This window comes from Pholcus phalangioides, unplaced genomic scaffold, assembly GCF_987345545.1.
Source record: "Pholcus phalangioides strain wild (caught in Gottingen) unplaced genomic scaffold, Ppha-v1.0 ptg000015l_1, whole genome shotgun sequence".
NCBI lineage: Eukaryota > Metazoa > Arthropoda > Arachnida > Araneae > Pholcidae > Pholcus > Pholcus phalangioides.
This window is the reverse complement of record NW_028301608.1, coordinates 4,704,863-4,717,798: the sequence shown is the minus strand read 5'-3', so window position 1 is coordinate 4,717,798 and position 12,936 is coordinate 4,704,863. Positions and strand designations below refer to the sequence as shown.

Here is a 12,936-nt window from a genome sequence, read left to right as displayed (position 1 = left end):
TAAATAAAGTTAAATAATAAAATAATTTTGGATACATTTTTGTGACAATTATATAAAAATACATGTCCACATAACACAGTAGCATTTAATACAATAAAAATTGGCATGAAGCAACTACAGGAATATTGATAATATTATAATTCGCTTCTATAATTGAAAATATACATCAATATCGTCTATTGTTATTAGAAATTCAAAAAGTGATTTTTCAAACGATACAAACCTAGATACATTCTGTATTATCAACGGGGTAAAGCATAAATAATTTAGGAGCAAGGTAGTAAAAATAAGGGTAAACAAGGTAGTAAAATAGAGTAGACACACCTTTAAGTATTTAGGGATTTTTTTAGATTCAAAACTATCCTGGAAAACGCATATTAATTATTTGAGTGTAGAATTTAAACCGGAACATTAGGAAATTTTATTTTATCAGGAATAAATGTTCCCAATCCATTTTAAAACTTCTTTATTTTGCGTTAGTAGAATCTAGATTGAGTTACGGCATTACGTGTTGTGGTTGGGGACATCAGCAATCTTTCTTCACTTTTTGTCACACAGAAGTCCTTCATCCGTATCATTCTGAGTAAAAATAGACTCGCGCATACATTTCCACTTTTCAATCAATTAAAGCTACTCCCTCTGCAACACTTGTACGTTTATAAAAGTTTAAAAATGTTTTATAAAAGAAGTGGCCGTCTCAATCTGAAATTACATAAATCTGGAATGCAATTTAGACGTCATACAAGGCCAAATAAAACTCGTTTCCAAAAATTTTTCCTTTATTTAGCTCCCAAAATATTTAATTTACTTCCTCAGTTAATAAAAGAACAATCTTCATGTACATCTTTTTTTATCAATTTAAAATCTTGGTTGTTGTTAACTCAAGAAGATTTAAATTATGTTTGATATTGTAATGTAATCTTCTTTTATCTTGCATAAATTTTTTTGTTTATCAATTCTATTCCTGTTGCCATTTATTTCTTGGTGTTATATATATATGTGCGGTTTTTTTTCTTTCTGTTTTTACTCTCGTTATTATTTATGCCGACAGATAGATATGTATCGGATATTGTTTTGTGGGCTCACAAGCTTGCTTAGCCCCTAAATGTTTTGTACTGTGTTTAAAAATCTTTAATAAAAAATATCTTAAAAAAAATGTTTGCGAAATATTTTTTTAAATGTGAGGGTGTGCGGTAAATTTCGTTTGGTCTTCTCAGTGATATGGACTCTTTTTGCGTGCGTATTGATTTATTTACGAGACAGACAACATAAAGGAGCATGGAAAGATGTATGTTAGGCATCACAAGGAGAGACAGAAAACGATTCGCTTGGATAAGGAACCACACAAAGGTATATGATATCATGGAAAGAATTAAACGTTTGAAATGGGAATGGGCCGGACACATTGCAAGAAGACAGGACAACAGATGGACCACAAGTATTCTAGAGTGGTACTCCGTGGTGTTAAACGTCCGAGAAGGCATCCCCACGTAAGATAGATTGACGAGATCAGGAAAGTGGCAGGAGTCAACTGGATGGATAAAGCATCAGACAGAGCAAAATGGAAAAATTTAGGAGACCTTCTTATCCAGCAGGGGATTGAAAATGGTTGTTGATGATAATGATGTAGAGTATGATTCGGTAGATGGCAGTAGATGGGGAGTAGATTTAAATTTCTTCAAGTTGAGATTTGAGAGCGAGCACACTGCAAATAGCTTTGAAACATCTGTTTCGATAAGAACAAAATAGACTGTAGATTGGTCTTGTAATCACCTCTCCAGAGATGATGATACCATAATTGACAATTGAATAAAACCCATGCATACATAGTATATTTCTCTCCGAAATTCTGCTGTTACCTTTTGTTTGAGATAATAGAATTTATATATACGATAAAACGTAGTTTTCTAGTTATTTCCAGTGAATGAAGTTTCCATTTTAGATTGCTATTAATATAAAGGCAGAGATAGTTGACATTTTGTATCTGCTGAATGTTTTTGTCCGGAGCAGTCGAGGTTCATCAGACAAATTGGGGCACGAAATTTTAGATTTAAATCAATTTCGGAGTGAATTAAGTTGAAATGAATGACTTTACTTTTTGAAAGGTTTAGGGTTAAATGAGATGAGGGTTTTGATGATTAAATGCAAAAATTTTTCATTTTTGATGCCAACATTTCCACGAAATTTTGATGATTTACACTTTCGGAAGAGAATGCAGCTAATACTTTTGCTGACCCCTGTAATTGTAGAACTTTCAACGAAGTACACTTGGTCTCGTAACTGAACTATAAAAATAACAGTGACGTTGTTTTTTTCTTCTTTTGCGAAAAGGATACAAAATTTTTTTCATTCGAAAAACGCTTTTACGGATGAATGCAAAATTTTTAATTTGAAAATTGTTTTCGTGAATTAATGAATGCTAAATTTTTCATTGGAGAAATATTTTTGTGAATGAATGTTGCATTTTTTGGTTTGAAAATATTTTTGGCAGTGAATGCAAAATTTTTTGTCAAAAAAAAAATTTTTTTTGTGAGTGAGGGCAAATTTGACTTAAAAATCTGCATTTCTTCAATTTTTACAAATAAATGTGAAATTTCCAATTTGGATATTTTATTTGAAAAATTTACGTACCTTTAGTAATGAGGTGTCTTTATCCACGACCACGATGAAGCTAGAGATTTGGATGCTCTTTCCATCCAAAATAAAATAGAAATTTTACATCAGAATGAACACTGAAAAAACTGGGAACTGGAAAGTTCTTTGAATGAAATTAAAGGATCGCGGAGATGTTTTGTATTTTCATGACCCATAACTTATCTAAATCCGTAACGTTACATGTCTTTCAGGTGTTTTAATTCCTCAGGGTACTGTTAGAAGAGGTGCCAGGTGTAGTACGTCCAAGGCTTTCCTACAGCCAGTGAAGAAGCGAAAAAATTTGGACATCGTCACGTACGCCTATGCCACCAGGGTGAGCGTCAGCAATTTTGTCTTTTTGATGCTCAAAAAACTCACCTTTCGATATTTTGCTTGCTTTTGAAATAAAATTTTATAATACAGTGAAACCTCGGTATAACGATATTCTGCGGACCATGGGGGAAAAGTGTCGTTGTGGAGGGATTATCGTTATAACGAGAGGCAACATTATCATCACGTGCCATCAAACTCTTATGCTACTTTTCTTATCACTTTCTAAATCGACATCGTTAGCATCATTTTACGCATTTATTCGCCGTGAAAGATTGTAATCGATTAGTTTATTAATGAAATTCAGGTGGATGCATCGCCCCTATAAAAGTTGTTAACTGCATTGTACTAAAACAAGTTCCGTGTCTTACATAGAAAGTAGAAATAGCAATAACTTCCTTATCGTTTTAGGTGATCTTGAGCGGAGCAAATTTACCGATGTTATCAGACATCTCCACAAGAGCGAAAACAAGTGACGAACTTTAAAATTAGATTCAAAACGAATTTCATTTTTTGAGCAAAATATAAGAAAAATAAACATTTTGTAGCGGTTTTTCAAAAATCTCCTTAAAAAAATATCGTGAGGGGTAAAATAAATGTAGAAGGATTTATCGTATTATTTAAAGGATATTGTTATATAGAGAGGAGTTTTAAACTAAAGGCAATTCCACAAACAATATCTGAAAAATATTCTTGTAGAGCGATTTATCGTTATATCAAGTATCGCTGTAATGAAATTTCACTGTATTATCGTTGCTCGAAGTACCGAGCATTATTCTCTCAACTTCTCCATCATTGCCTGTCGTATGGCGGAGAGATATATTGATTAACATCGATTAAATTGGAGAATTCTAAATAAACTGACATATAAAATATAAATATTAATTTATTACTATTATATAAATATTTCATTCGTTATTACATTTATTCATTACATTATCATTTTATTTGTCTTCATATAAATACTCTTATCAATGTAATCAAAATATCATTTGAGAACTAGACTTTTCTTGCAAAAGCGAACAATGTCTATTTCGAGAGTCAGATAGCAGATGGCGACACTATCGCTCATTTGTTAAAGAATTTGAAGGAGAGTACATGTATTACGTTTCGATATACTGTATATGAACGATGTAATGTTTTTAATTACTTATTCCCTTGCTTATTTTGCTTATTTAATTTCTTGACGATCAAAAAATACCGTAAAAACGTAAAGTTCAAGTTCAACCTTGTACAAATTGCATTCAAGAACTGAAATCACCCTGATTTCATGCATTCGTATGGGGCTATTCAAGTATTACGTCATCATCGATGGGGCGGGGTCTCCGATTTGCTGACTTTTGATGACAAGGGGGAGGGAGTGTTTGGATAATGCTTACGTCATCAACCACCCCCTTTATGAAAATATAAAATATCCTTAATGGCATCTTACTCGGTGCGCCAAAAACGAGAAAAACCTTTCGATAGTTTGTGAGCACTTGAAGTACACCCCCTCCCTATTGATAAGTGCCCTACAGAACCACTTTAATGATCTCTAAATATTTCGCGGATCCAAGTGCTCTGGAACTTCGCCACGAATCACTCAAGTGGTACTTAATTATATGCCACAGATCACTTAAATAATCTGAGAATGTGCCGCGGTAACTTGAGTGATGTAGAACCGCACTGAGGGCCAGTTAAGTGCTCTAAAACTACGTCACATTTTTGTCTCAAGGGATCTCTAAATGTGTAATCGCTTAAATGTTCTGGAACTGTGTCTCGGGTCATTTAAGTGATCTGAAAATGAGCTACGGGCCGCTTAAATGCTCTGGAATTTTACCACGGGTCACTTAAACGATCTGTAAAAATGTGCCGCTTAGTTCATTTTTACAAAATTAGGTTTGGGGATTGCAGGTCGCATCAGATAACCCCCAGGGCCATATTTGGTCCACGGGCCAAGGGCCTTTATGTGATTCACCTATAAGGCTTAGAGGGTGAGTCGCAATGAATTTATAAGAGATAAATTTTGAGTTCATAGCATTCAAATAGCATTGAAATTAACAGAATTGATTACAATAACACATAAAGGTACTTTCCTCCAAAATTTCAATTCAAAAAAATATTTTTGCATTAAAAAACAAATTTTTGATCGTCGGGAGGGGGGAGCACGAGTGGCCCTATGCCCACCCCCCCCCATGTACGTCTCTGATCCCACCAATATGCGTTAAGATTCAGGGGGGGGGCAGAGCTGATGACGAAATTTTGCTGACAGGGGCCAGAGTTTTGCTGACTTGCTGACAAGGGGAGGGTAAGGTAAAAAATAGCTAAAATTTGCTGACGTAATACTTGAACGGCCCCATGTCAAACTTGCCGGCAGGGTGCTCTTCCTTTGATGATGGGTACAGGGTCTGAAAGGGATACGGCCAATTTATTACGATCACTTTAAAAATTTATTGAAATCAATTGTGACGTCACGCTGGTACTGAGACTAGAATGTGTGAGCGCGTGAGAGAGTAAAAGTAAAAAGAAGTTTTTCATAGATATAAAAAAAGTGGGCACGAGAGGTGATGAGTAGCCAACTGTTGTCATTTTTAGTAGATTTATGCTTTTTTTTAATTTTTGTTTTTATTTGTTCCTGGGTGAGATGAATGTACTTGAATTTTTTCATAATATTTTGAGGACGACCCTGTGGGACCCTTTCCTTGATAGAAATTTGTTTTTACACTGACCGAGAGGTTGGTGTGATTCCGAACGTCTCGGTGTGGGACTCCCTGCGGTAGCAATCTTTTTTCTGTGGTCACGTCATCGTTTCTGTTGTACCCTACCCCTGTGTCAGGATAGTTTCTAACAAGGACGGACCAGATATCGTACTCGCGACACCTCAAAACATCGTTTGGCAAGTATCTTATCGACCTGGGCTATATCACGCCCTCTTCGTTAGAAATGTCTGTAAACATACATACAATGTGCAGAACACACAGAAATGCAAAGCAGACTAGCTATTAACTGCTGTACTATCATGCAATGCCATTAAGTTCCATTTTGTGAACATTTCTTCATTGATTATTTGACAGATCCATTTCGACAAGCGCAAAAGAGCCCGAGCGATTGAATTCGATCGACTCAAGATGACGTACATAGTCAAAGCGAGGAAAGAAATCATCCTTTCATCAGGATCCATCAACTCACCTCAGCTTCTTATGCTGTCTGGGATCGGGCCGAGGCACCACTTGGAACAGTTGGGGGTAAGTAACATGCGATTAACATGATGATATATCACTACAGCCCAGAATTATGCATATTTTGGAATTTTTCAGCATTTATCTTTATAATACATATTTTTAATTTTGTTTCATTAATTATAATTTTACTATCTATTTGTCATGAATCCTAATTTATTGTAGTAATCTTAACACACAAACATTTTGATTGTAACAACTAGTATGGGACTAATGTCTCCTTGGTTTTTTTGCACTTGTTATATGAATGATATTTTATTTTCTTGTAATTATTTGAAATAAATAAATAAATAAAATGCATATAAAAAAATGCATAAATTTCAAGAATTTTCAGAATAAGTGCATATTTTTGAAGGTTCATTCAAGCTCAATCACTTTCTTTTATCATTTTTAAAATAAATATTAGTCATAATCAGGGCCCTGGATGTTGATAACATTTGCGTTTTTTTTTTTTTTTTTTTTTTGCATTTTTCAATACTTTTTCAGTTTTAAGTCATTTTTCAGGTTTTATAGATGACAAACAAAGTTTAGAATCGATTCCATGTAAATTTAGTATTTAGTAAAAATTCCAACAGCTGGCCATACTTAAACAAACAATGAATGAAAATGAGAGAATTTTGATTCTATTGCTTCGTGCAGTAAGATTTCATAAGCTTTCTTTCGCCTTGGAAATATTGAAGAACTGATGGCTTACGTAAGATGAATCTTCAGCATTCTGGTTTGTACCATTCAGTCCTACAGAAAAATATGGAGCTTATTGATGCTATCGATTAAGTCAGCGAGTGAAAAGTGGTATAAGCCAACTTACTCTATCATGAAAATTGAAAAAAATAAAGGGAAAAAAACGGATCTCTTTATGGGAACATCTAAAAGTTTTGAAATTGAAATTGAAATGTGAGTAGATCAGATTCCCGTTCCCCAAAATACCCCCAATAACATCTGTTGATGTTGAGAGAAGTCTATTTTGCCTCTTCAGAAATTTCTATTTGGTCTTGTAGATAACGTGACCCACTCATGAATTATGAATTGTTTTTGTTTTTTTGAAAATTTCATTCTTTGAGGAAATCCAATGTTAAAAATGAATGTGATTTTCAATAAAGATACTATGAGAATTTTTTTTTTGACCTCCAATCAATATAATAACTGGTTCAGTATCTGAAGAACTTTGTTTTGTTATTTCAATAGTATTTTATGTCATTTTTGAGGGAATATTTCTTTTAGTTTTAAGGCATTTTTTAAATTTTTAGGGCATTTTTTCGAGTTTTTGGGGTATTTTTATGGTAATTTTTCAGGATTTTTGTTAACAACATCCGGGCCTTGGTCATAATATTTTCATAACTTCGTTTTCTTTTCGAAGGTGGAATTTAGTGAATTAATAGAGATTTTGTTGTACTGTATTTTCCAAATATTAACCGTTTTATTGTTGCGTTATCTCTAGCAGTGTTTCTCAAACGCCGAGCCGCGGCCCGGTACTTGGTCCTTTCATCAGTCAAACCGGTCTGTGAGTGATACATCGTTTAATTTTTCCCCATTAGTTTCCCATTTGTCGTGTTTACGACCGGGCCTTTCACTCAAAAAAAGGAACTTAACCGGGCCGCGGGCTTCCAAAGTTTGAGAGCAACTGCTCTAGAGGTATGCCAGAAGTGTTCAATTTATTTTAAAAATAGTGTAGAAAATACTATTTCAGTGAAGAAAGTGCCCAGCCTTTTACACTGGTATTTTGTTACTGAGTAGCTACAACGAACTAGAAATAAAAAATGTCTAAATAAAAGATATGTAGAAGTTATTTGCATATGCATTATACACGCATGCGGGGACATTTTTTGTAAATGAATACGCATTAACAAATAAAAAATATGCCTTTTGAAAATATATTTTTTGCGTAGTGATTTTTTTAATGCACACTTTCTCATTTTTGGTACATATTTCGTAATTTTCACCCTTTTCAGTATTTGTATGCATATTTTGAATTTTTTAATGCATATTTTGGCGTTTTTAAGTATATGTTTTGTTTTTATGCTTATATTATGGGTTTTTAATTCATATTTTAGATTTTAATGCATATTTTGGAATTTTTGAGTGCATATGCATATTTTCATACCATATTTCATCGTCCATATAATACGGGATCACAACATTAGTCTCTTAATCCAATCGCAACTGTGTGTTTGATGAATTACGAACTCGATGCTTATTTATTTTAACATTTTCGAAATACTTTCCAGATACCGGTGGTGTCGGATTTGCCAGTGGGTTACAACCTACAAGACCATATCTATCCTGGTGGACTTCATTTCCTAGCGAGTGAGCCAGTCTCTATAGTACAAACTCGAATTTTCACGTTCAAAGAAATCATTCGCTACCTTTCCATCGGAAGAGGTACGTCCTATCATTGCCTTTTGCAGAAACCAAAATATCAACAGCAATTTAGCGTGCTGTACATGACTTCAATCTTACAGTTTTCTTCTCGATTGATTATACCAGGTCCTCTAACAGTCCTTGGTGGAGTCGAAGGACTGGGGTTCGTAAACACCAAATACGCAAACGTGTCCGAAGACTATCCTGACATTGAAATTCATTTTGTTTCTGGTACTCCGGCTTCCGATGGAGGACAGACGTTCCAGCGAGTCATGGGATTGAAACGTGAGGTAGGTACAAGAAATTACATTGCTGTACAGGAGGCCGTAAGTGGGATTTTTGCCGCACCTCCCCCAAAATCTTTAAAATTCGATAATCTTATACCCCGGTGTTCTTTGTTCCTACCTAAACCTGCCGCCCCTAAACTTTAAAGCAGTCCCCCCCCCCCAGTTTCGGTCCTGTCTCTATACAGGGTAGTAAACAAAACCCCTATATAGGCCACACTCTACCGGTGAGCCGTGAGACGTATATTTTAAAAAGTGTCCAAATGTGTACACCTCAGATGTATACGTCATTCATATTGCAAGGGGTTGTTTAGTTATGCAAATACAAAATCATTTTGTCGCACCACGGTCATTTTCTGCACACGTAGGCCAATTAAACCGGGACCTTCATTGCTGATTACGAAAGGCAGCCTTGTTTATACTCACCGGGAGGTTGGTGCGCTCCTCGATATGGGATTCCGTGCGGTAGCAATCTTTTCTGTGGTCATGCCGCCGTTTCTGTTGTGCCCCTGTCAGTGCCGTCTTAACGCACGAGCTCACTCGGGTACAGCCCGAGGGCCTCAAGAGAAAAGGACTCCGGAAAACGAAAAATTGGTTGAAATTTTCGAGAATTTTCCAGAAAAATCACTTGGTCCGGAGGCTAATGATGCTCTTAAGACGGCCTTGAGGGGAGTGTCAGGAAAGTCTCTGACAAGGGCAAAACACCCCTAAACACACTTTGTTACTTTAGGAGATTATCTCTCTTATCTACACACGCTCCTTTAAAAGTACAAAAATTAACTTTTTATACGGACACCCTGTCTTCAAAAACACAGAAAGTTGTTGCTTTGTCTCTTCTGAGGCCCAAAAACAAAAATCCACTTTTCTAAGTGCATGCAATTTTTGCTGAGATATTTGGTTTCAAAAAATGAAGGAAAGTTGGACAAGAACAGCAAAAACTAACGGACAACGCATCTTTCCCTTATTTATGCCGTTTTAACCTCCAAACGTTTCTCCGACATTTTAATTTAAATATTTCAGTTAACACTGCACTCAGAAACCTGGAATTCTTTTATTGGCCTCAGTAGAGACAGGGCAACTGGATTTTTAAGCAAGTAACTTTTATACAGTCCGTATAAAAAGTTAATTTCTTTATTTTAATAACTAAGAGTAAGCCCTTGCAATATAAATTCTTTTTGTAATTGGAAGTATGTTTCTAGGATGAATGGTTCGCCAGTAAATTGCGGTGCGAGCTGTTATCTATGCACCCTGTATACAGGGTGATCCGGAAAAGATGGGAAAAACTTTGAGAGGTGATAGTGCACGCCAATACAAACAATTGTCATCGAAGAATGCATGGTTTAACATGAACCGCAAACGCGCTGGCGCGTTTCGAAGCGGCCGCTCCGCAAACGTTAAAACGGCGTTCCTGTTGAAATTTATCGGGGCAAAAATAACACCATGCATATATGCAAATGTAACCTGGGGAAGAAGAAGAAACCGTATGCAAATCTGCGTCACAGTGAATAAAATGCGCGGACGCCAGTCCTGTGAAGTTATTCCAGCTGAAACCGTACTAACAGTTGTATTGTGCGGGAAAATGGCGCGCTTTAGTAATACTGAATACACGCCTTTTATTCACAGATTTGCATACGGTTTCTTCTTGTTCCTCAGGTTAAATTTGCAAGCGTGGTGTTCTTTTATGTCGATAAATTTCATCAGGAATGTCGTTTTAACGTTTGCGGAGCGGCCGTTTCGAAACGCGCCAACGCGTTTGCGTTTCACGTTAGACCAGCGATTCTTAACGTGGGCGTTAACACCCTTTGGGAGGCGATGGAATGTTCCATGGAATGTATAACATAGGATTCTATGGGTTAGATTGCGTTGGGGAACGATGGGGGAGGGCTCTTCTTTTGATAATGACTACAGACAGTGCTCACAGCTCGAAAAAGTTTGAAGACCCCTATGTTAGACCGACCACGCATTCTTTGATGGCAATTGTTTGTATTGGTGTGTGCTATCACCTCTTAAAGTTTTTCCCATCTTTTCAGAATCACTCCGTATATACGGAAAAACCTCGATAAGTCGTCATTCACGTTATCGAAAAATTACGACGGTTTAAGCGAAGCGCCATCAGTTCCAACGTGCAATATTGTGAAAAACGTATGAATTTAAAGTAATGTAACATTCATTAAAATATGAATTAAAACTAAAATATATATATTAACAAAATTTATAGACTAAAAAGAAAAAAAAAATAAATTTTGAAATCATTTTTGATTTCTTAGTACTTAACTTACTGTGGTAAAATATATTTTGGTACACTTTGATTTGTGCTAATAAATTTTAATTTAGACTAATCAGTGCAACTGTTAGAATAGCTCTCCTTCACACACACACATACACACACACAACAGAACTATTTCACATTGATTTTACACTCACGTGAACTTTGTGTGTGTGAGAGATTTTATGTTTTAATTCTTCATCAGTAGTTCATGATTCAACTATAAGGTAATCTTGAACACAGGGGCCCATTTTTGACTTGAAGGGGCCCTGGGCAGGGAAAGCAGACATTAGAAGACCTACACTCGGGAAAAAAAGCGGGTTTTTCAAAAAATATATTTTGTTTAAATTTGAAGCCCCAAATTAGTGGGTGCCCATGCAAAAGTCAAGTGCAGCTCAAACAGTCCCTAACGTATCGAAAACTTTGGTAGGGAAATGAACTTCCTCACAGTGTCGTCATGGGGCCCACCCTGAGGAGGGCCTCGTGATAATCTCGTTAAGATTTTCGTGATTGAGCATGTAAATTGGAGGCAAAATCATTTCTTGTCAACTAAGAGGCCTCAGAAAAACCAATTTGCCCGGTGGCCTACAGTGCTCGGCGAAGGCGGCCCTGCTTTTTCAGCGTAACTTTCGTTACTTGATTTATTACGTTTTGGTACATAAGGTTTTTATGGTGACTTTCAAGTATGTTGTTGTAATACTGTTATCAATCATCTATTTTTATATAAAAAGGGAGTCATAGAAAAAAATCATCTATTCTCCTCTCTCTCAAATATCTTCATAGTGACGAGTCGATCGAAATTTGCGACGAGTAAACAAGGGTTTCATAACATTGTTGTCTATGAAAGCTGGACGGGACCGAAGAAAAACGACGACTTAACCGGAGTGAAGACTTAACGAGGTTTTACTATATTTGCCGAGACTGACATTCTTTGAATGTTTTCAGTTTCCAGTCAACACTGACACTTCTGTGTCATTTTTTTTCCCTCTCAGCCTCGTATATAACTTAAATGTGCCAACAAGAGCCGCATCAGCAAGATCAACATCAAACGAGTTCAGCCGCAGCCATGTTGGAAAAACAAACAGAAGTAGAGATGATAGTAAAGCAGCAGCAAATGGGGTGATACACAAAGAGAAAGCCTGTCGACTCGACCCGGCATTGTTTAGACAGGAAAAGGAAGGGAGGGCCACAATTTTTTTTTGGCCCGAAATACAATATTTCCGGTTTCGTATGAACACACTCGGATTTTCTGTTCAAAAGGAAGTTGGCATTTACGGCGATTTTGCGTTACGTTGACGCTATAATCACGCTATTGTGCAAGCATCACCAATTAGACACGAGATTATCTCTCTTCGCATGCACAGATAGAAACTTCTTGAGCTGATCCAGGTTCACGTACCCAAAGCTCCAGTTCATAAATTCTTTGAAGAGATGTAAACCAACTGCAGGAGAGCCTCGTTCGTACACGACGTTCGAGAGGACCGGTCAAAACGTCGAATAAAAGCGAAAGTCGCACAACTGAGACTTCTTAAAAAGAATGTCCCCCCCCCCCCTGTTAGCCCGTTCGGGTTTGAGGCCGTTCTCGTAAGTACGTAAGCGAATACCGTTCCCTGATTTCAAATTGCGTTGTGTATTGTTTAAAAAGTATATAACCCAGGCAAAGTTTACGCAAAGTAGTCATACACGAGATGCTGGAAGTTAATTAGTTTATTTACACTATAGTAATTGAATTAATGCAAATTGTATTGTCATATTACCATCATTATTAAAAATATTAATACAACTTCATTCAAAAATACTTAACAAAATCTTCGGTTGGCCCCCAAAACAATTAAGCTCTTGGCCC

At 36.3% G+C, this 12,936-nt stretch overlaps 1 protein-coding gene across 1 annotated transcript in view; it reads left to right on the top strand.

The window, feature by feature from the left end:
• The window catches only part of LOC149075295 (glucose dehydrogenase [FAD, quinone]-like), a 102,689-nt gene that overhangs the window by 67,448 nt on the left and 22,305 nt on the right, over positions 1-12,936 (top strand). Inside the window, exons 5-8 of the mRNA XM_089242642.1 lie at positions 2,847-2,968; positions 6,018-6,188; positions 8,408-8,561; positions 8,667-8,830. Of these exons, the coding sequence (XP_089098768.1) occupies positions 2,847-2,968; positions 6,018-6,188; positions 8,408-8,561; positions 8,667-8,830 (611 nt within the window). The remainder of the gene's footprint in view (positions 1-2,846; positions 2,969-6,017; positions 6,189-8,407; positions 8,562-8,666; positions 8,831-12,936) is intronic.